Source organism: Ciconia boyciana, chromosome 18 (assembly GCF_034638445.1).
Source record: "Ciconia boyciana chromosome 18, ASM3463844v1, whole genome shotgun sequence".
Taxonomy (NCBI): Eukaryota; Metazoa; Chordata; class Aves; order Ciconiiformes; family Ciconiidae; genus Ciconia; species Ciconia boyciana.
The window spans coordinates 9,548,263-9,569,841 of record NC_132951.1 but is presented as its reverse complement, the minus strand read 5'-3'; the positions used below and the strand labels follow the sequence as shown (position 1 = coordinate 9,569,841).

General features: G+C 41.7%; 1 protein-coding gene across 3 annotated transcripts in view; it reads left to right on the top strand.

Moving 5' to 3' along the window:
- Positions 1-21,579, top strand: part of PAPPA (pappalysin 1) — a 254,253-nt gene that overhangs the window by 94,328 nt on the left and 138,346 nt on the right. For all 3 annotated transcript variants that reach the window (XM_072883095.1, XM_072883093.1, XM_072883094.1), the window contains exon 2: positions 1,767-2,835. In XM_072883095.1, the coding sequence (XP_072739196.1) occupies positions 1,767-2,835 (1,069 nt within the window). The remainder of the gene's footprint in view (positions 1-1,766; positions 2,836-21,579) is intronic.

The following is a 21,579-nucleotide window of genomic DNA, read 5'->3' as shown; positions in this document are numbered from 1 at the left end:
CCTTCATCTGAGATTCATAAAAATGCAAATGTTTATGGGCTCTCATACCTCTGAAAATGAATGCTTTGTAGAAGTATTTATTCCATAAAGGAAAAATAAGAAATGCTTAAAAAACAGACTCGAGAAGGTCATTGGTAGCTTTGGCTTTCATATCACAAATTTCTCAGGTAAATATCCATCCCAGCAAATGTAATTTTTTTTAGCATATTTGGTTTTTCCTTCCCTGGTTCTCCTCCTCTCCTTTCTCGTGATCAGAAGTAGCAGTATAAGCTAGAAGCTGGTCTTGAAAAGGTTTTGAACTGAGTGCGCCCTACAGATGAATAAACACATTACCTTCCGAACCCTGGGATCTCTCTTCCAAAGGAAACAGGAAAAGGGGGAGCTCAGAGTCCCTAGCAAAATACCAGCATGCAGAAAAAAGGCCTGTTTAAATTTTAACTTTCCCATCAGAAGACTTTTTTTACAAGGGGAGGAGGAGGAGAGGGGAAGGGTGTGAGGAGAGGGGGGAAGGTGGGTGGTGGGAGAGGGGAGGAAAAATACAGTGAACGCTCCTGTAACCTTTGCTCTGTTGATACTAGACAAGACTGCACAGTTAATGAGTGATTGTTAACAGATGGCTGTTGAGCAACTTAGTCAGAAGCAGAAGATGTTATTTGGTTGTAGTGCTGGGAGGGTTAGGGTGCAGGGGTGAGGTAAGGGGATATTTAGTCTTTTCATGAGGACTGAACTGTCAGAGATTTATGATTTTCATTTAGGTTTTTGGAAGTGAAAGCTTGGGAGAAGGATTGTTTTCTATGTGCTGATAGTAGAAAGGCTGTTTGGTGCTGAAGGCTCTGATGATTATTTTTTCAGTTGAGGGGTGTCCCTGCAGCCCTTGGCCTTTGAGAACGGAGAGATGGAAATGTCTGTCTTTAACTTGCCAAACCTATTGTCCCAAACTGAGAAGGTGCAGGCTCTTCCCACTGCTTGGAGCTGTCTGAAGACTGGTTGAGAGAGCTTTAGATGTGGATCCACACATTGTCTATGAGAGAAATCAGTAGTGTATATTCCCTGCGGTGCACTAAATTGTTAAGTGTGTGTGTGAGGGGGCAGGAAGCTTTCTGAATGTGTGTGCCTGTCTGTGCATGTTTCTTGCCCTTTCCTGGTGTGGTATATACCTTGTTCAGCACATCCAGCATACCCATGTATGCCATTTGCTTACCGATTTTTATTGGGTATGAATTTGAAGGTAGCCTGAACACATCCCATTCACTCTCTGTAGGATTTGGGTGCTTGATCCTACCAAGATTGTTGCAGCTGCTCAGTGTTTCTCAAACTGTGCAGTACTTCAATTTTATACTTATTTCTCCGCTGGACTTTATTAGATACAGGGTTCAGGGGTGTAAGATATGAGCGAGATCAACAAGGATTCCTTCTCAAGACTGTTCTTATTTTCAACCAGTGATGTATGGGTTGAGTAAAGGTAAGAACACGGTACAACATTTTGCTGATAGAAATTTGCAAAAGGGTTTTGGGTTTTGGTCAGGAAAAGAGAATCTCATTCATATGCCCCACTGGCAAAACATGACCTTTAATAGTAAGTCTTAATATGACCTCCCACAGTCACACACTAGATGATTTAATGTCTTTCTTATACACTAACTTTCTAACATATGTAGGTGAGTGTATGTATATACATATAGAGAGATATATTTATACAATTAAAAGACTAATTTCTTTATTCTGTCACCTTTATTTATTCATATTTCTTTTCTGGGGGCACATAGGACTATATGACAAATGTTCTTACACCTCCCGTGACCGAGGATGGGTCCTGGGGATTAACACCGTCAGTGACCAGGGGAATAGAGACCCCCGCTATTTCTTCTCTCTGAAGACGGACCGTGCTCGCAAAGTAACCACCATTGCAGCACATCGCAGCTACCTCCCCAACCAGTGGGTGCATCTGGCCGCCACATATGATGGGCACCTGATGAAACTCTATGTGAATGGTGCCCAAGTGGCCACAAGCGGAGAGCAAGTGGGCAGCATCTTCAGTCTTCTGACCTTGAAGTGCAAGGTGCTCATGGTTGGAGGAAATGCCCTGAACCAGAACTATCGGGGTTACGTAGAGCACTTCAGCCTCTGGAGGACAGCCCGGTCTCAGAAGGAGATCTTGTTGGACATGGGCCAGGCAATTCACAGACAAGACATGCCTCTACCTCAGCTAGTTCTTCAAGACAGTTTACTGAATGTGAAAAACACCTGGTCTCCCATGAAGGATGGCAGCAGTCCTCAGAGCAAGTTCAGCTATCATCATGGCTATTTGCTGGATACCAGTCTAGATCCTCCTCTCTGTGGACAGACAGTCTGTGACAACACGGATGTAATCGCCAGCTACAACAAGCTCCCTAGCTTCCGCCGCAACAAAATTGTTCGCTACCGTGTGGTAAATCTCTATGATGACAAGCACCAGAACCCCACCGTCAGCCGGCAGCAGATTGAGTTCCAGCATCAGCATTTAAATGAGGCTTTCAGCCGCTACAACATCACCTGGGAGCTGGAGGTGCTGGAGGTGAAGAACTCTTCCCTTCGCCACCGACTCATCCTGGCCAACTGTGATATCAGCAAGATCGGGGATGAGAACTGTGATCCTGAGTGCAACCACACCTTGACCGGGTACGATGGTGGAGACTGCCGACACATACGCCACACACTCTTCAACAAGAAGAAGCAGAATGGGGTATGTGACATGGATTGTAATTACGAGAGATACAACTTCGATGGTGGGGAATGCTGTAACCCAGAGATAACAGAAGTCACCAAGACGTGCTTTGACCCATATTCTCCTTACAGGTAGGCAATTTCTTGAACAAACAAGCTTTTTATGATCATATTAATGGATATTTGTCTAGGTATTGATCAGCCTGCTGGCTGATGAACCCTTGTGTTATTGGCATTATGGGCTTTGGAGTTTTTAATTAATTTATTTTTTCTTAGCTCACATTACAGTTATCCAAATGCAATCTCAGTAATGGTCTCAACAGCGTCTTAACATTGAATTGGTATTCACCATCTAAGCTAAAGAAAGTTAGTGCTACAGACCAAAGCAGCCAGCTTTGGGAGACCCATTAGTTGTTGGTTATGAGCAGTATATTGTAGCATTGCACAGTTCATTTTAACCACAGACTCTAAGGTGTGGGGATTGGGTGTCATAGAAAGCTAGTATGTATTTGGAGAGGGAAGAGCCCCTCAGGCATATACCCTTAGGTAAATTTTAATTCTGTAGGACTTCTTTGAAGGTAGGTAGGTTATTCTTTATTCTTAACGCTATGAGTACAGCTATCTGTAAGCACTGCTGCAGAGGGGCAGCTGAGTCTGTGGGTCATGAGGGGGAAGGTGGGTACCAGGCTCCTGGCAGTGCTGTTGCATGCATTGGGTGGATAATTGAACTCTTCTGCGCCCCTTTTTGTACATATGAAAATGGGGCTAATGCCACTTCATTGCAAATGGCAGGGTGACTTTCTGTGCATGAATGTGGGTTTATAAAATCCTGAGCGCCTTTGTTGTAGCTTGAAGAAGGGCATCCCTGAATAACTTGCATCAGTTGAGTACCACATATCTGCAATGACTCCAACTTGCTTTTGATTATCTTCAGATAAGAGTTAGTACATTTAAGTAAAAAAGTGTTCCCTGTGAATGAGTTAGAAATATAAACACACAGAAGATGAAGGTTAAAGCTGAAATTCTGTTGTCTGTATCCTATGTTACAGGTTTTTTAGGGCAATTCATGGAGTCATGAGGGAAAACCACTAGATGGTCAGAACACTCTGTGTTGTCAATGTTCAGGTTAAGAAGGAAAGTATGAGCTGTTCTGGAGTCCCTTTCATTATAGCAATTCAGGCTATATTTGTCACTTCCTTAGTAGAGAGAAGTTTTTAAACAACATTATCAGCTCTACTGGAGCTTTAAATACGCATAATTAAGCTGCAAAGAAATGCTTCCTTTCCTTTTTTTGTGTGTTTTTTTTTTTAAAAAAAACTCCAGTGAGGTTGTTTTTTAAAAAATCCTTATAGCTCAGCTTGACTTCAGTCAGTTACCAGTGAACAAAGCTCAAATGAGGAAATACTTTAAATACTAATGATTGAAAATATCGAAAGGAAAAATAACAATCTTTTAATACTGTTCAACTGGAGAAGAACACAACTAAGCAAATGTCATCAAAGGCATAATGCAAATTGGATTGTTTTAACACCATAGTTCAGAGAACTTGAGGTGTTAGTTATAACAGCTATGAGAATTTTTAGAAAAATACATTATTTTTAATCTGATAGTACCCTTTTATCACTTGTTCTGTGACCAGCATAATACCCATACAAAACAAAACAAGAAAAGCCTTTGAAGTTTTAGTGGGCAGATTTAAGACTGTGCCTTAATGTTATTCTGACATACAGAGATGTTTCTATTTCAAATGAAGTCTTTTTGCTTTACAGATTGTACTTGCACAAGCCCAAGCAAGGAATTTAGTTCCAAAATCTGAATTTACTTTAACACAGCATGGTTGCTTTTCATATGCAGTTATAAGTTCCTTTTGGAGACAACCACCTTGCTGAACTTGTCTGGAGGATTTGCATTTCATGGCGTTGAGCTCACAGATGTTCTACATGCTCATTTTGGCTTAAGAAGCACCTCCTCTTGACTGACACACTTAAGTCAGTGAGGGAGGCTTGAAGGTCCTCTTCCACAATGTAGAGCCTGAGAAAGTCCATAGATCCTCCAAACATTCTTATACAACAGTTAGATTTCATTTATTTGTCTTTGCACAGACATTGTAATGCAGCAATGATCATTGGCAATGAAACCAAGAAGGGCAGTAGAAGGTATTCCATCTCTCTGGAGCCTTTATTTGGTGGCTGATGTGCTTAGGCTGAGCTCATACCCACCACTACGATGGGTGTTTGCACTCAGTATGGCAAAATACAGCTGTTAGGCCTGTCGACTTGATCAATGAGGTTTGTAAGGCTGAACACAGCTTTGAGTATTTAGGTTAACAAATACAGGTTTAGGGCAGTGGCTTTGGCAGCAAAGCCTTCATTGACTAAAAGGGTGAAGATTCAAACCCTATGTTTGGCTTTGGTATTGCCCTCAGCATCATCCCCTGAGAGAGATTTCCATGCCAATCAGTGACTCAGTCAAAATCTGTGACTCAGTTGGCACCATCTGGGCCCATTTTGCATCACCAGCCCCTCTTGTCATCACTTTCATTGGCAAAGAGTCCTCAGTCCCCTCTAGTGCAGGCCTTGCACCACATCAATGAAGACATCTCTACAGCCACTGAGGGCTCACATCTGATTCCAGGTATTTCCTTTGCCAAAGTTCAGTCTAACAATAGCAGAAGAAAGGGAAAAGAGCCCTCAGTCTGGTGAGGCATCACATAAAAAGGGGAAAAAAGATTAAATGGTACCAGTAAAAAGTTTCCTGAGCTTTGTGCTGTAAAGACTCTTCACAGCCTTCCTTGATACTGGGGTGGCCCTTAGATGCTACTGGGTTTTGTTCCTTCTACACCCTTAGTGTCAGCAGTTGTAGCCAGCTGTTCACCATGCAGAGTTTATTCCTGAAATACTTTTGTCCTTTGGAACCAACCAAAAAGTGCTAGTGCTTGATTAATGTTGTTATAAACAGGAACCCTCTTCAGTGCCTCTTAATCCCCAAAAGAAGATGTATCCATTTCCAGTCACTTTCCTTCATCTAACTGTCTGAGTCCAAGCCCATCAAGCCTCCATCCTGGGACAAAGTTTCTATGAGTCTTGTTACAAAAAACTCTGTGGATGCTTCTTGACTAAGTGCAACTACAGATGTGATATCACTGGAACAATTTCAAGACACCTCTATCTGCATTATAAGTTTCTTGTGATCCTTTTGGCACCCTGGACAAAGTGCTCAGGTACTTTGATGGTGTCCTTCAGTCACTGTTGCAGTTCGACTATGGTGACCTTACAGCTGATCCCAGCAGCAGAGCTGTTTGGTTCCCCCCCCCCCCCCCCTTTTTCTTTTTTGCCTCTCCAACCTCTCTTTCTGGAATCTCTCCAAAAAGAGCTGATATTCTGTGCCATAGTCAGGTAGCGGGGATGTTGGTGCATAGACATTTAAGTGCAGTGGCATATCCATAAAGAAGTTTGCCAGAGGGACAGTTCAGAGGGACAGCACTGATGGATGGGGACTCTGCTCTCAGAGCTGCTAGGCAGAAAGCTGTAGACATTGGGGTACCAACTAGATCATCTCTCCTCTTTTTTAATAGCTTACGGGGAGAAAAACAAAAGACTCGTTATCATTAGCCACACAGCAGGCTTTATCCAAGAATACCTGCCTCACTTCTTTTTATTAATTTCATGAGAGTGGGACAAAATGTATTAAGTCCATCACAAGATTTGCAAATCTTGTTCAGATTTTCTTTATTTCTGCAATTCTGGGAAATTAGAACATGCTAAGTTCATACAGTCTAGCCCCATACAAAAGGAAGGAGCAAGGATAAACACACTTGCCGGAAAGACACATTCCTTGTGTTGTTTGGGATATTGCTGGTTACAAAATAGGGAAGACTGAGCTCATGACACCTACCATGGCTCCTTTTCAAAAAACTTGAAACAAACAGCAAGGGATCATACAAAATCATGCTCTGTAAGCCCCATTTGATGTGGCAAATTCTTGCACCATACTATGGTTAACTGAGCCATTCCTTTTATGTAATATTAGACTTGCACATCAGGCTTCACCACAGGATCACATGGACAGATAAGAAAGCATTCCCCTTGATGCCTTCTTAGGAAAATGCTGATGAAATTCCTGAAACAGTAAAAGCTACTAGAGTGTCTTCAAACTCCCTCGATTCATACAATCTACTGAATAGCTGCTGGAAATCCCCTCGGAATAACTGACCCTGGGGACAGGCTTTCTCAACAGCCACATGTGTGCCCTGAAGGCTCTCGCAACCCTTCTGCTCTGCATAAACAAGGGGCAGGGATGAGCTGTACACGCTCCAGAGTCTATTTGCAGCACCTGCCTGCAGACTCAGGGTGACACCGAACCAAAGAGCTGGAGAAGAGTGCCCTGCTGATCCCACCCTTTTCTGTGGCCTTTTCCAATGCTTGTATTGTGCAGTTCAGCAAAGCTTAGCATTGCGTCACATCAACTCACTCCAGATTAAGGGCATTGGCACATTCCAGTCATACATAAATTAGACTCTGAATACATGTTTGAACAATTTGTAGACATTTCCATAGTGGTTTTGAACAGCAAAGGGTATGGCAGAGCCTTGTATGAAGAGCACACTGTGCTATGCCATGTGGATGGTAGCAGTAGCACTAAAAGCAGGAGGTGGCTGGCTAATCCACAGCCTAGGTCAACCTTGTACAGATAACTGAGCTGTGGCTGCACTTCAGGGATCCTCCATGGAGTGTCTGATCAGATCAGCCTCTTAACTCTTTTTTCTTCTCTTCCGCTGGAAATTTTTTCATGAGGCTTCTTTGCAAAATATGGTCAACTTACTCTGGCAGAGAGAGGCATACTTAATGCCCTTTTCTAGGAGTTAGAAGAGGAGTAAGAAATACTCCTTGATTCCCAATAAAGGATTAATTTCCACTTAATCCTAAACACTAAAAAGAACAGAAGAAATTCATCAAAGCTCTTCAATTCAGGAAGCTTGAGAACTTAATCCCCTGCCTCGAAGAGACCATTGTGCAGCTCTTGACATCAAGGATTCCTGCATTCACACAGGTATCAGACAGACATATAGCAAATACCTGAGTTTTTGTCTAGGGATTCAGCATTAAATGTCCAGTTCTTTAATTTCCAGCCCCAGGGCGGTTTAGAAGGTGGAGAGGTAATGCTCTCAAGGACAGAGCTGCTGTATCTTGGTAGTTGTCACCCAAAAGCCAAGTCCCAACAGGAAATCCTCTGTTCTCTCTGTTTATTCTGTCCTCTATTCCAGATGTCAGGGATGTTAATCAGCTGGGAGGAGTTGCATCTGTTCCCATGCTAGCAACTGACATTTATAAGTCTAGTATTGAATTCTGATATAGACAGGACTTCAGTACGAAAGAAACTATTTCTACGTATACGATTGCACACCCTAGAAACAGTAGTTTGCTCGATTTAGCTTGACCCACAGTCATCTTTTCCAACAGTTTTTTTCAAGAAACATTTTTTCCCCAAGACTCATAGGACTCATGGTTTCTTTCATGGACGTTACCCATTATGTAAAAAGATCACTGTCTGGTCAAACTGCAGGATGCTTGGAATGAAGACAGCCTATAAAATCTATGGAGTAAACTATCAGGGATCATTAAGAATCCTTGTGGGAGACAATAGATTAAAGTATTATTATACTCTCCAGTGCTAATGCAGACCCATTTGGCTCTGGCTCTGGAACCCCACATGGAAGATTCTCAAGCACAGAGTCTGCAGATTTGGCAAGGACTGAGTTTGCCCTCGCTGCTCTGCAGCACTGCGTCCTCCAGGCCCGGCTGCCCTGTGGGCACGGACGCTCTCCAGCAACCCCTTACCAGCCTCACTTTAAGTAAACAAGGTGGAGCTCATCCCCTCCCGTGTTCTGAAACGTAGCAGTGTGTATAAGCTGTTTCATTCTCTTTGCTGATCAATTCAAATTATACTGTCTTACACAGAGACCCACAGTTTGATCACGTCCAGCATGTCTCTTTAAAGTGCTATGGGGCTTTGCATTAATCACCCTGTTTTTCTCCCATATCCATTTGTGTACAACCTCTCTTCAGTAGTGGGTGTGAGGTGCCCTCTGCGTTTTTAATTAGCGGCAGCTGAAACCTTCTGTAAATTCAGGAGGTTGCACCTTTCACACAGAGAAAGATGCAAAGCACAGTCTATTTCTTTGGCAAGCTTAACCAGGTGCAATACTTATATTTGCAGTTCCCATCCTATCTTTCAGACTTCTTTTCTGATAGGAATTTACGTCCAATTCTTGCAAGCAATATCTGCCCCTTGGGGAAATACAGAGCAGCCACCTCCACCATGCTCCATTTACGGCATCCATGAGCACGATGCATTTGACTTTGCCTCTCACATGGATTGCTGGAGTTGGGCAAACAGTTTTTCAGTTGTTTGGTTTTTTTTTCCCTAATGCTCCCTTCACTATTGCTGCCAGTGGAAATGTACAGAAATCTTTCAGAAGAGATGATGCTGACTTGTGCTATGTCCTGGGGGAGTTTGCTTTGTGCAGCCACACATCGAACCCTCGGCATTACTGGTGCCTTCATGTAGTGGGTTCACAGGGTTCAGGAGAAGGGGTGAGAAGGATAAGGTGAATTTTCTTTATATAGTCTCAGCTGAAAATGTCGATGTGAGCAGAGGCATGAATACTAGCCTAGCAGCTCTGCCTTTGCCCGACATCTGTGAACTTAATGCAGGGGGAGAAAGCCAATCCGAAAGTATGATTACTCAGAAAATAGCAGTTTCTACAAGTAGTCTATATCTTTGCATATAAAAATACCTTTATGCCACAGAGGACTTGCCTGCAGCCTCAGTAGATGTGATGGAAAGATTGGGAAAAGGGATGCAGGTTCTGAGCAGAAGAAACAGATAATACTGTGCCAGTGCTATGATTTTCAGAGCAATGGTGTTCTTGATGTAGCTGGGAGAGCTGAAGCTTACGAGTAAGGCAGGTTTCAGCAGCAGGGAGGATGTATTTTCTTAAGCCAATTAATAGTGTTAGGAAAACAAAATAATACAAAGAAGGGTTTATGAGCTTGAAAACTTGGCCTTTTCCCCCCCCAAATGAATCAGTTGATCCAGTTTAAAAAAAAAAAAAAAAAAAAGATGTATCTCAAGAAATCATTGCTTGTGATTTTTTGTAGTCTTTCTTTTTTTAGTTTGTTGGTCTGTTGGGGGATTTCAGAGGTATGAGAAGGAGTGTATGTCAGGAGATTTGGGTATGTATGTATGTTTAAATTTGATAGCTGGAACAGAGTGAGGAGGGGATTAACTAAATGGAAAGGTGATGGAAAAGAGGAAGGTCTTGAAAAAGATTGAAGGAGAAAGGATACAGAGGCGGATCTGTAGGCAACAGCATGAAGCACAGTCTGTGTCTATTGGCCCTTGTTTGAACTTCTTTGGCACAGTTCCTGAGGTTTTAAGTCCCTGTCTGCCTCCTCCCTATTCTGTCTTCCTTCTTTCCCCAAGGCAGGTCATCCCTTCAGTATAGGCTCTCTCCTCTGCCCAGTCTGGGGCTAGGGGAAACCCAAGAAGTGGATGTCTCAGTTTATCTTCTCTTAACTGCAGCGACAAGAATTAATTCCCCCTCAGACACTCCAGCATCAGGACAGTGTGGAGCTGTCCCATCACTTTTGCACCTGTCCACCACTAAGATATGCTTGTATAGAGTGACTGGCAAGGCCAATTTCCAAGTACGTGTGATGTCTTCTCCATTAGCTATATGTCAAGACACCCATTGAAATAATCATAAAGAGTCCTAAAACTTTCTCTGTGTACATATTTGAGAAGGATGAAGAGTGTGGGTGATCAGAGAGGCTACAGAGAGTTGCTGGTAATGATTTCCTTAGAGCTATCAGGAAATGCAATGATGCAGAGCCTCACAACAGATCTTTTAGGATTACTGAGATACTCTGGAACCACTTCAATATTTGCAACATGTGTTCATAAAAGCTGTGTTGTAAAAAAGCGTGATGCTGATAGCCATAGTAATTTTTCATCCATTAGGGCCAGATTCATTGAGAAGTAGGATGGATATATCCCCACCCCACAACCCGGTAGAGTGCTTAGACCAGGCATACAAACCACTACTGTCAAAAGCAATTCTGTGTTTGCTTAATTGCAGCCCTGGCTGAAGCGGAGTTACAGGGCCTACATATAGTGGAGGAAGATTAGGAGCACTTGTTCTGCTGGGGTCAATGAATTCCTGTCCTTCAATTTTTTTCTGAGTAGATTTGCAAATTTGGAGTTTCTCAGGGTAACTCAGCTGAAACTACCTAGTTTGCACATAATTTCAGCACTCCAAATTAACATAAATTTGCAAGAAAGTGTTTTCAGGTTCATTAATAATGGATTGGTGGCAACACCATTGGAGTCCTTGTTCTCAGCTTCCAAAAGGATCAGGGTGAGCTGCACTGAGGAAACTTCTTGGAGTACTTAAATGTTTGGGGTATGAAACTCTAATAAACCTCCAAAAAGCCAGGAAATTTGGAGTGAAGGCTGAAACTCCATACCTAGTGCACCCTACTGGGTCTTTGTATTTCAGAACACGTTATGTTTTTTGCTGAAATATCTCCACTATGGAGTTCTTCAGGGTGGAGTTTCACCTTTAACTCTAAATTTCCTGGCATGTGTGAGTTTGAAGTACATGCTTAACTTTTCCCTAGTGCTGTTTTTCATTTTTAATTTCCTTTTTCTTTTAAAGGAGGGACCCTGCTAGAGGGACCCCTGCTAAAAAGGGACCCCACTGAAACCAAGATTAGAGTTTTTGGCCTAATTTGATCTTTCTTAAATTCTTCAGGAGAACTCAGTTCAGCATTTTTTTTCTACTGTCGTTTTAAAGACTTTTGTGGCCAATCTACCCCAGTGAAAAAGATCGATAAAATCTGCACCCTGCAGACCAATTATTTTAGAAGGTACCCAGATGTTTAAGTAGAATATAACAAACCTTAGAAACATAGAACATCTCGTGTAAATTCTAGTTAAAGATCTGGTCATGGCCATTGATATGTGTGAGTTGTTTGTTGTGAAATGTATTATTTCCGTTAATTCAATAATTGCAGAAGCAGCCCATGTTTGCTGTTGACGCTGGTTGGGTTACATCAGTGATGGTAAAATAGTGCAAACAGCAGTGGTTTGGAATGACAGAAGTGGCAATTACCTGCAATGCTTTTAAAACTAATTTTGGCCCTAGATGTTGAAAAGATGTGTCATCACGGATTTGTGTGAGGGCAACTTCAGCAGGGTTGAATTACAAGGCTTTGGAGAATAAAATTCTTTCTGCTGCCTCAAAATGCATCTTTTGAGCTGTATTGCCAGGAGATAATATGGAATAAATTTGCTTCTCATGCTGTAACTTTGTCGTGTCAATAAATTGAGGACTTCAGTGAGAAGCTGTGGTAGTTAGTTTCCCCAGCACAAGACTCTGTTGGTTTTTCAAATCATTCCCATCAGCTTTGCAAGGAGAATTTATCTTAGTGAAATGTCCCTAGGGAAATTTGAAAAGTGCTGAAGTTATATGGCATTGGCTTTGTAAGTGCCTGCAGCCTCAGACCAGGTGTGTTGTAAGTGCGGAGAGCCTGAGCCTGGTTTCCAGAGGACTTGAGGCTCCCATACCATTTCCCTGCCGACTCTCGTGATGGCTGTGGCATTGTACGGACTTTGCATGGAATTCCCTGAAACTCAGCAATTCTTGAGGATTTTCAAGAACTTTAGTTCATGCAAATGAAAATTTAAAGTGAAATCCAGTGCTGCCTGGAGCCAGGTACTTTGTCACCGACCAGCCCCTCTGTGATGGGACTGGTACCCTTCAGTGCTGAGAGGGTGGTGAACTCCCTGTATCCTCTGCTAAGCTGAATATTTCTCATTCTGACACATAAAAGCACTTTGTCGCTTTACTGGGAGACAATATTCTTCTCCTTTCACCCTTTCCAGTATGGCTCCGTCAACATCCCTGTGTTGAATTTCCAGCCTTGACTTTGTAATATGGATCACAGCTGGTTGGTTTGAATTTCCCCTGAGTTACCCAGGATGCTGCTGAAAGCACAGGAAGAGAAGAAATGCTTTAATCAGTTAAATCAATCAGGCAAAAAAAGTAGACTAGACCTTAAAATTTACCCTGCGACCTTTGATACTCACTGCGATGACGTCTTTGTTCTATTTCTTTAAGTGCAAGAGTTTATTGGGACTTGGCAGAAGGGTGGAGCGAGGAAGACACAGGAGGGGGGTTTGCTGAGTTAAAAAAAGAAAATGAAAATGTCAGTGAGAAAATGGAAATACCCTGATGTTTCTCCAGCCTAGTGCTGGAGTCGTCCTCTCTCTCCCTCTTTTGCAGGGAAGGGGCTCCTTTTCCGTTAGCTTGACTATGGCCTTATTTAATCGGTTTGCTCTGACATGGAGCCAAGAAAGGGCTTTGCTGTGTGATGCCGGGTCCTGCATGTGTTCAGGCATCCACAGCTGTTCCCTAGCAAGGGTTGGCTTTTGACTACTGAGGTATTTTTTTATAGCCACAGAGGGCAACTATTAATAGATGAGATTTACCAAAACACAGAGCTACGCAGTGTGGTGTGGAGGGGAAGAGGGAAACCTGTGTGATTTATGCCAGGAAAATTCCATGTTGAAATTATACTGAAAGACACAGTAAAAATGAATATGCCAAGAAGGAGATTTAATCTGTTACTTGGGCCATGCCAGCATTTCTCCATTAAGGAGCTGCCCCATTGCATGAAGTATGTTGCTGAATTATTTCTTCAGCATTAAACAGCACAAATTATACAAAGGATAAAGATAAGACACATAAACACAAAATACCAGTTTTTCTGAGATGTGATTAGACTGTGGAAGAAATACCAAAAGGAAGCAGAGGCATTCCTGACCCTGAAGACACTTCAGTTTGATCAGACGTGGGATTAGGGGTAAAATGTGAAGAATTCCACATTGTGTGGTAGGAACAAGCTGATAAGGAGTTTGCCTCTTTGTTTATTGATTCATTTCTAATTTCCGTGATATGATGTAATGAGACTTGTACCCTTGTCAGACTCACAAATTATATTTGTATATCAAAGAAGACAGGTTAGGGAGCATTGAGCAGAAAGGAGTGACGATGTCTATTTAAGCTTCTTTTGCCGTCAGAGCTCAGACATTGATTAAATAACATAAAATCCAGATGATATTGATTAATAGACTCATCACTGTAATAATCTACACGTTTTTTGTGCACCTTCCAAAGGCACAAGAGGGAATTATATTCCCAAGACAAGACCCACTGACTATCAGTAGCATGTGAGTATCAAAATCCCCTTTACACTTTGAAAAGTTTTGCCTTCAGTTGTTTTGTGTTTCCTTGATTCATTTATTTGTTTTGTTTAATTAAAAATGAGACAGGGAGAGATTAACTGGTGAAAAATTCTAGCTCAATAAAGAAATATGATACACTCATTTAGAGAACGTGGGTAGACCTCAAAAAGCCAGAGCTTAGTTTGCTTCATGTGAGCATCAGAGAGTATGGAAATGTTTCCAAACTGTCTGAACTGCTTAGGTTTGCAGAACTGGTTGAGAACAATTACAAAACGCATTTTTCTGTGATCTCCTGATTTCCACGAGCTTGATGATGCTCTGTTCCTGTCTTCAATCCCAGCAAGCACAAATGGAGACAAACATAAGCATGTCTGAGAAATATTAAGAATTACATAAACTTACATTATTCAAAATGCCTGAATATTTTTGGGCTTGGCATTTCTGGTTAAGGGTTTTTATTTTGCCTTTACTTTTAACTTGCTTTCTGTTAAGGACTAATTCTGCGAGTTGCTGATTCCTCCCAAAATGTGTAGTCTCAATGTTAGTGCCCTAAGTGCTGAGGATAAGCATTGGCTATTTGTAGTTCCTTAGGGGAACAGTCATGCCATCTGCTCGCAGCAGGTATAGACACACAGCATAGGCGTGATTTAGAGAATTAAATCTTAAAGTCTTTATAACTGCTGGAGCAAAGGTAGGTTCTTCCACTAGGATTTAGAGCACCTAGGTTAGAGGCTGAAAATAGCTATGTAAATGCCATGCACAGTTTACATCAGGCTTCCCCGTCACACTGCATTCCTTAACAGTCATTCAATCTTTTCTATTTTTACGTATATAATGTTGTTCCAAACGTATGTTATGCTTTCTGTCTGGACTAAGTTACATATTCCAAGCTCTTTGAAGTCTGTAGAAAGATTGAACTCCCAAAGACTTTGGTCTTTGGCTTGGATCTCTACATCCAGAGCATGAGTGAGGTCGAGAGCCTTCCTGAGACGAAGGGCAATAGCTAAGAGGAAAGCTCCTACAGAACAGCACTGCACTAGAGTAAGTAGAAGAAATGTTTTGGGTAAGGATTGATGGCAACGGTTCACACCATTATGAAAATTACTTCCCTTTTGCCTCCAGCCTTTTTACCATGACTGTGTCAGTGCCAAAAACCAGAACTCACTCACTAATTCTTTCAGAATTGATCGGTCATGATAAACTTCCAAATGCAGAGTAAAATGCTTCCGTCAGAGTGTTTCTCCCAGTTTGCCTGAAGAAATCTGTGCCGTTTGATTCCCCCCCTGCACCCAGTTGGATTCAGAAAAGGGCTAGGAGTTCCTGGCTTCCTCCTCATACACTCAGAATTCCTCTAATGGTTTTATTTCTGGGGATAAATTTATTCATGTGTTTTTGCTTCAAAATGTCTTATTTTGTCTTAAAAATGCAGGCTCAAACCTTTAGCTATCCTCATCTTGATCAGACACAAAGTTCTTTTTTTATCCATCTGGGAACAATACCTGAAGTATTTCTAGTTTTTGATCTAGAAAACCATCAGAAGGAGATAGTCCAAAAGGTGATTCCAGGACACCTTCTCGTCCCCCACAACTGAATAAGGCAGGATGTCAGGTTTTGCAAAGTTCTTGAGATGTACTTGAGCTGGCAGCAGAGGAGTTGTGGAAGTGAGGGAATTCATAACAGCCCCCCTCTGTCTTTGACAGGGAGCTGCAAGATATTTCATGCTAACATATGTTTTATAAATGCACATTTGTATAATTCAGGGTCTATGTGTGGGAAACAGTGGACAAAAATGACAACCCGCAATTTTTGCTGGATCCTTTGCAGAGCTAGTTTTGTAGTCATCAAGATCTTAAGTCCTGTAGTAGTTGTTAGTGACATGTGACCAATAAATTACTGCAGCAAACCAGAGCAAAAGTTGATGTGTGGTTGAGATATGCAAATAGAGTGACAGAGGGTGCAAATGTTATGGGGAAATTAAACTGCATGGCCTGTCTATAGCCCTCATACGTGTGGCAAAAGTTGGTCAAGAAATTCGCCATAAAGGAAAACTAGAGTTTTCCCCCTCTTGTGTTAGTATGCAACAATGGAGAACAGATCTTTTGCATTCTCGTAACCCTTTGCTAGATGTCTGTGTTTGATTCAAGTGGATCCACAGGCTTGTGGTGCCAAAACCAGCAATTTCTGCATTGTGTCTGAAGGCCAAATATATGGGTATGATTTCCTATAGTTTACTGTTACATGCTGGATCAGTATTGTACGTTTCATAAGCTGCCAGTCCAATTTTGTAGGGTCTTGGGAAGTGTGTCCTCCAGGGAATGCTTACAATCAGCCTTATGTTTTGGACTTACAGTGTCTGTTTTCTGGTACACATGTTAGCAGATCCATATGTGAGGCAAGCCAAATGTCCTTCCATCCAGCTAATAACCTGGGCTTTAGATGTGTCTGCTGCCCTCTGTTTACTTAACGGGTAGAGGACCTTTTCTGCTTGATATATCCTTCAGTTCAAGAAATGTCCACTCTCAGAAGCACACATGTACAATGCTATTTGCTTTACCTTGTATCTGTGCAGGAGTTGCAGGTCCTGCATAGGTTTAAAAACCAGAAAGTCTGAAAGTTCTTGAGTGCTTGGAAAAGGCACATTTACGTCTTTCCTCCTGCTGCCTGTTTCTGGCTCAACAGAGAGAAATGAGGGGCAGGATTTTGATGTCAGGGAGTTAATTATGTTAGCAGTGTCTGTTACAGCCATTGCTGCCAGGTTTTGTCTCCTAACAGTAGTCACTTGACAAAGTCATGATCTACTAAGTCCTCTCCCCTGCTCTTTCTTTTCCTTTCTTTCTGTCTTCCTAGTGAACAGGAAGAGAAAAAAAAAAAAATTGTTGGATTTAGAAAATACACTGTCCACAATATTTTCTTTCTGCAATTCTGAACTATTTTCATTGCAGGTGTGTTGGTGTTTCTGCCAGATCACCTGGCAATTTACTGTGGATTCTGGGAACTTCAAAGCTAAATGTTCTTATGTGAAATTTCTGTTTCAGTGACTGACATTTTCTGTTTCCTTGTAATCTCTTCACTGCTGGGAAAGAACAAGAGTAACCAGCTTTCGTAGATCTCATAATATTAGTACTACTTTGAATCTGACTATTCAGTTTTTCTTTTTTTTTCTTAAAAAATGTGTTCAAGACTTCACTGTTGAAGATAAAGACTTACTGGTATGATCCATCAATACCCCCTGAAAAAAACAGAAAACAAAAAGAGCTAAATATTAGTCCTTTGTTGTAACAGGGAGAAAAAAATCTCATGAACTTTGAAAATGTGAGGCTTTTAGTGCCAGGGCACAAGCTTTTCTTGGTTTCCCTGAATTGAAGTCTCCATCACCAGACTATGTTCCTTGTGAGCTCACTTTGGTGTCTTCTACCCTTTCCTGCATAAGGTGAAATAAGAGGAAATTTCAACCAGTCTCATTTGAATCAGGTTTTCATTTCTTTCTCAGAAAAGAGGAAAATTGGGATTATCCTAACCATAAGCCATTGATGATCTGCCCACTGCAGCAGGACCAAGTTTATCCACAACCCTGCCAGGAGGTTAAGAAATGAGATTTGGAAGTCCATGAGTTGTAAAAACAAAAACAGAAAAGAAGTGGCATCTCCAAAGCAAAAGTGATGTTTTGCAAGATGCAAATTTTGACTGGTTATTTTGGCCCATCAACTCCAGAAGTATCTGTAATAAACATGCTAGGTCCTTTGTGGTTATATATGATTTTATTTTTTTTGTTTTTGCTGATGTCGGCCTGATTCCAAGTCGCTCTTCATTCCAATAGCAATGTATATCTCACTTTGTGGCATGGGGTTTATGTGCAGGGAGGATTAGTGTCAAAAAGTGAGATGAAAGGAGCAAAGAATTTGATCTTGTTCTTTCTTCATCCTGCATTTTTTACTGCATATTGATTAGGGAAGATGCTAAAGGACCAGCCCCTTAAAGTTCCAGCTGCACACCCTGGCAGGGACAGCACCACATCACCCTTCTGCAGGAGCTAATTGCTAATTGCAATCTGTGAGCACCCCAAGGTCACAGTGCTCCCTGCCCTGACCTGTGTTTGGCTTCCTAAAAATCCCAAATATTCCCACGGTAGGTGACCCACCAGAGCCCACCCAGGCAGGGTCCTGACCTATCCTGCCTGCCTGCAGTTGCCTACTACAAGGGCAGATGGCACAGGTAGATGGAGCGCAGGACAGAGCAGTATCGACGCAATAGGGTAACCCCATGATTTCTGTGGACTCTAAAGAGGGGACACAAAGCATTTCCCAGTGCTCCAGAAGTTCCAAAACCTGGGTCACTCCAGCTGTGACTCCCAAGGGTCATGCCGAGCAGGCTGCAAATGGGACCACAGCCACCGGGATGGAGATGAGAGAGACAAGGCTGGAGTTGAGTATTAGTAGTGGAAATTGTTAGGCAACTTTAATATAGAGCGTTGCTATGAGCTACTCCTATAATTAAAGAAAATTCTGTGTCAAAGGCTCAAGTTTCCTCTTGATCTCTAACTTTCAGTCTGATTAACAGAGGCTCTACCTAACTCTTGACCTGATTCAAGGGAGTGATGACAGGCTGCATTCCTGGTCTCTGGTGCTTTCCATATAAAAATTCAGGTTTGTTCTGGTGACTGAAACCCAAATGTCCCTTACTTGAACTATTGTGCAGTGTGCTATGCACGTATCTGTTGGTTGTTCTTGGAAGCTTTGAGATGAGAGGTGGTATGTAAATGCCAAATATTATTAGAACGGTGGCTGCTCACTCATTGAAAGCAGAGCCCTGGTTCTGCAAGAAAATCTGCTTATGAGGTAAATGTGCTACATTGTCTTCAGGAACTGTGAAGCTGAAGGATTCAGGAAGGACCAGCTTATTGTAGGGAGCTCTGACTTTCCATCTGCTGAGCACTGGACCTTTAGGACTTTTTTGGAGATTGTAAAATATGAGTAAAAGATTATAAAATATGAATGAAGCCTTGTAAAATATGATTAGTGGCCACCAGCAGAAAACTTAAAGGATCAGTAACACAAGCCACTGCTTATTTAAAAGAAAGATGATCCATATTATCACAGAACGTAGGCTCAAGAGATCGAGTTTCCAATACTAGCTGTCACCCTGAATGATTTTGTTACTTTGAACAAATTATTGCATTTCTCTACCTCAGTTTTCCCATTCAGAAGATAAGGAACATTATTCCATTTGCCTATTTCATGGCTTCTTCAGTCATGGTAAAATTTCCTGAGGGGAGGCCCACTTTAGTGTCACTTAAGCCCTTGGACGGGGTTTGGAGTGGTGCAGAGGGCTTGTGTCAGGGCTTTGACCAGAGTGGAATTTCTCTCTTCATGTTTAGGAAGCATTTTGAGGCCCAGAGGGGAAGCCACGTGGAAGTGCCAAGCAGTATAACTGATGGTTAAAATAGCCTAAAATATATATACCTTCCTATACTGATTTAAATTCTCGAGTATATGTGAGTGAGATTTGCTGCAGCCAAAAGAGCTTTTCATAAAGCGGCAAAGGAAATATGTTTTAACAGAATGGGTTCCTGAAAATATCCTTACGCCAATTCTTTCTTTATCGTTTGACTTTTCTCCTTGTTACAATGGTTCAACCTGTAGGGTCTGGAAAAACATCAGGGTAACCAGGGCAGAGGGAATATCAGATGGAGATGAGGGATGGATAAGAGACAAATTACAGTACATTTCTCATGGGTCATTTGGCTCAAGTCTTGAAAAGGAGAGAGGAAAAAAACCCCAAAGTAGTAAAAGAAAGAAAAAAGAGACAATCAAAACAAATAAAACTGCCAGTGCTGCTGATTTCAAAGGTCTGTGAAATGTGCATGTATGCTTCATAATGCTTTGCTGTTTTAAGGAGATGCGTCTTGAAATGTTCCATGCTTTAATCCTACTCACTGTCTCAGAAGTTAATTGTACAATAAGATCAAAATTTGCTTTGCCAAGGCTTTCCCTTTGTTTTCTTTTTTCTTCCTGCAAGTTGTCCAGCCAGCATATCTTTTTCTAGTTCTGTGTACTTGGTTAGCTTAATTATTTTTTATGGTCGTGCAAGGAAACGGGGTTTTTCGGTTCTTGCTGCACGAGTGAACTCAAATGTTGCTCCGCTCTTGGACGTAGACCTTGCAAAGGAAGCAGGCTCAGTGATCACATATTTATGGTCTGTAGCACTGCAACTCTTTATAAACCTACATAAAGGTTATATAAAGGTGGGGTATCTGGTATAAGAAGAGGGCAGTAAGGCCTGGGAGGATAAAGGGAGAGAGAGAATAAATAATTTTGTGTACATTAGCAGCCACCCCAAATTTTTGCCCAGAGCTCAGACAGAACATGTTTGACATTTGAAAATTTTTGCATCATCTTTTTCCCCATTCTTTTTCCCTGAGCCTCTACTCTTTCTTATCCTGGCCAGAACCAGCAGCAAAAGTGCCGGGGGGAAAAAAAAAAATAAAAAATCTGTTTTCACTGTATTTCTGAATCTCAGCCCAGGTTTGTGAAGGATTTGGCAAGGATTTACAAACCTTTGAGAGAATCCGTGTGGAGATCTGAGGAAACCCGCCTCCCTCCTTAAAAAAGCAAGTTGCGTTGGCCAGAAATTGGGCAAAAATTGGTTGTTTCAGCTGAGGTTTCCTTTGAGATTTTGGATATGAACCTGAAGCTGCACTTTGAGAATCAGATTTTGCTCTGACTAACTCTAGATTTACACTGGAGCAAATACATCACAGTCAGAGCTGATACTTGTATGCAGCCCAGTGAGAAGAGAAGTTGGCTCAAAGTGCAAGCTCACATAAACCAAACGAAAAGAGGACCCAGAGCTAGGTTTGGAGTAGTCCAACTGTCAGGTTTATTCCAACCTGTTGCTGTGGTTCAGCCCATTAAGTAGATATTGCATTTACAACATCCAGAAGTTATCTATAGGCAGAATTATGAAATACAGCTGTATTATTTATTAGAGGTCTTCTATGAGAAAGTCAGACAGGGCTGAGCAGAGGTGTGCCATTAAGGTTCTATAGATGATGCTACTGATTTTTAGAACTCAGTAGCAAATAATTTCCTTTATGTATGGGGTGGTTTTTTTCCTTGCAGTCCTATAGATTTATAGTGCAAAATGTTACAGTAGAAATGTGCTAGGACTGTCCTGCTGGAAAGCCAGCATTTCAAAGCAAATGGAATGAAACTGATGACTTGACAATTGTAAAAATTCCCTACTTTAGACCAAGGAGCTTCTCTCAGTCTTTATTGCAGGATAAAGAAAACCCAGACCCAAATGAGTCCTATATTTTGCACAGTAAAACTCTTCTTTCTATATATTTTTTTAAATATTTTTTTTTTCATAGGATGAGTAAGGCCTGAGTCACTAGCATAATGGTAGAATTAATTTAGTTTGGAAAAGAGGGCACCCTAGGATCAACAAACACCCAGACTTTTGTAGCCATGTGGGCTTTTATTTTGTAATATGTGTTGCTTATAGTTGGTCTTAACTGTAGGACCTGCCCCTGATGTATAAAAGCCTCATCCAGCTTTAACCAGCTAA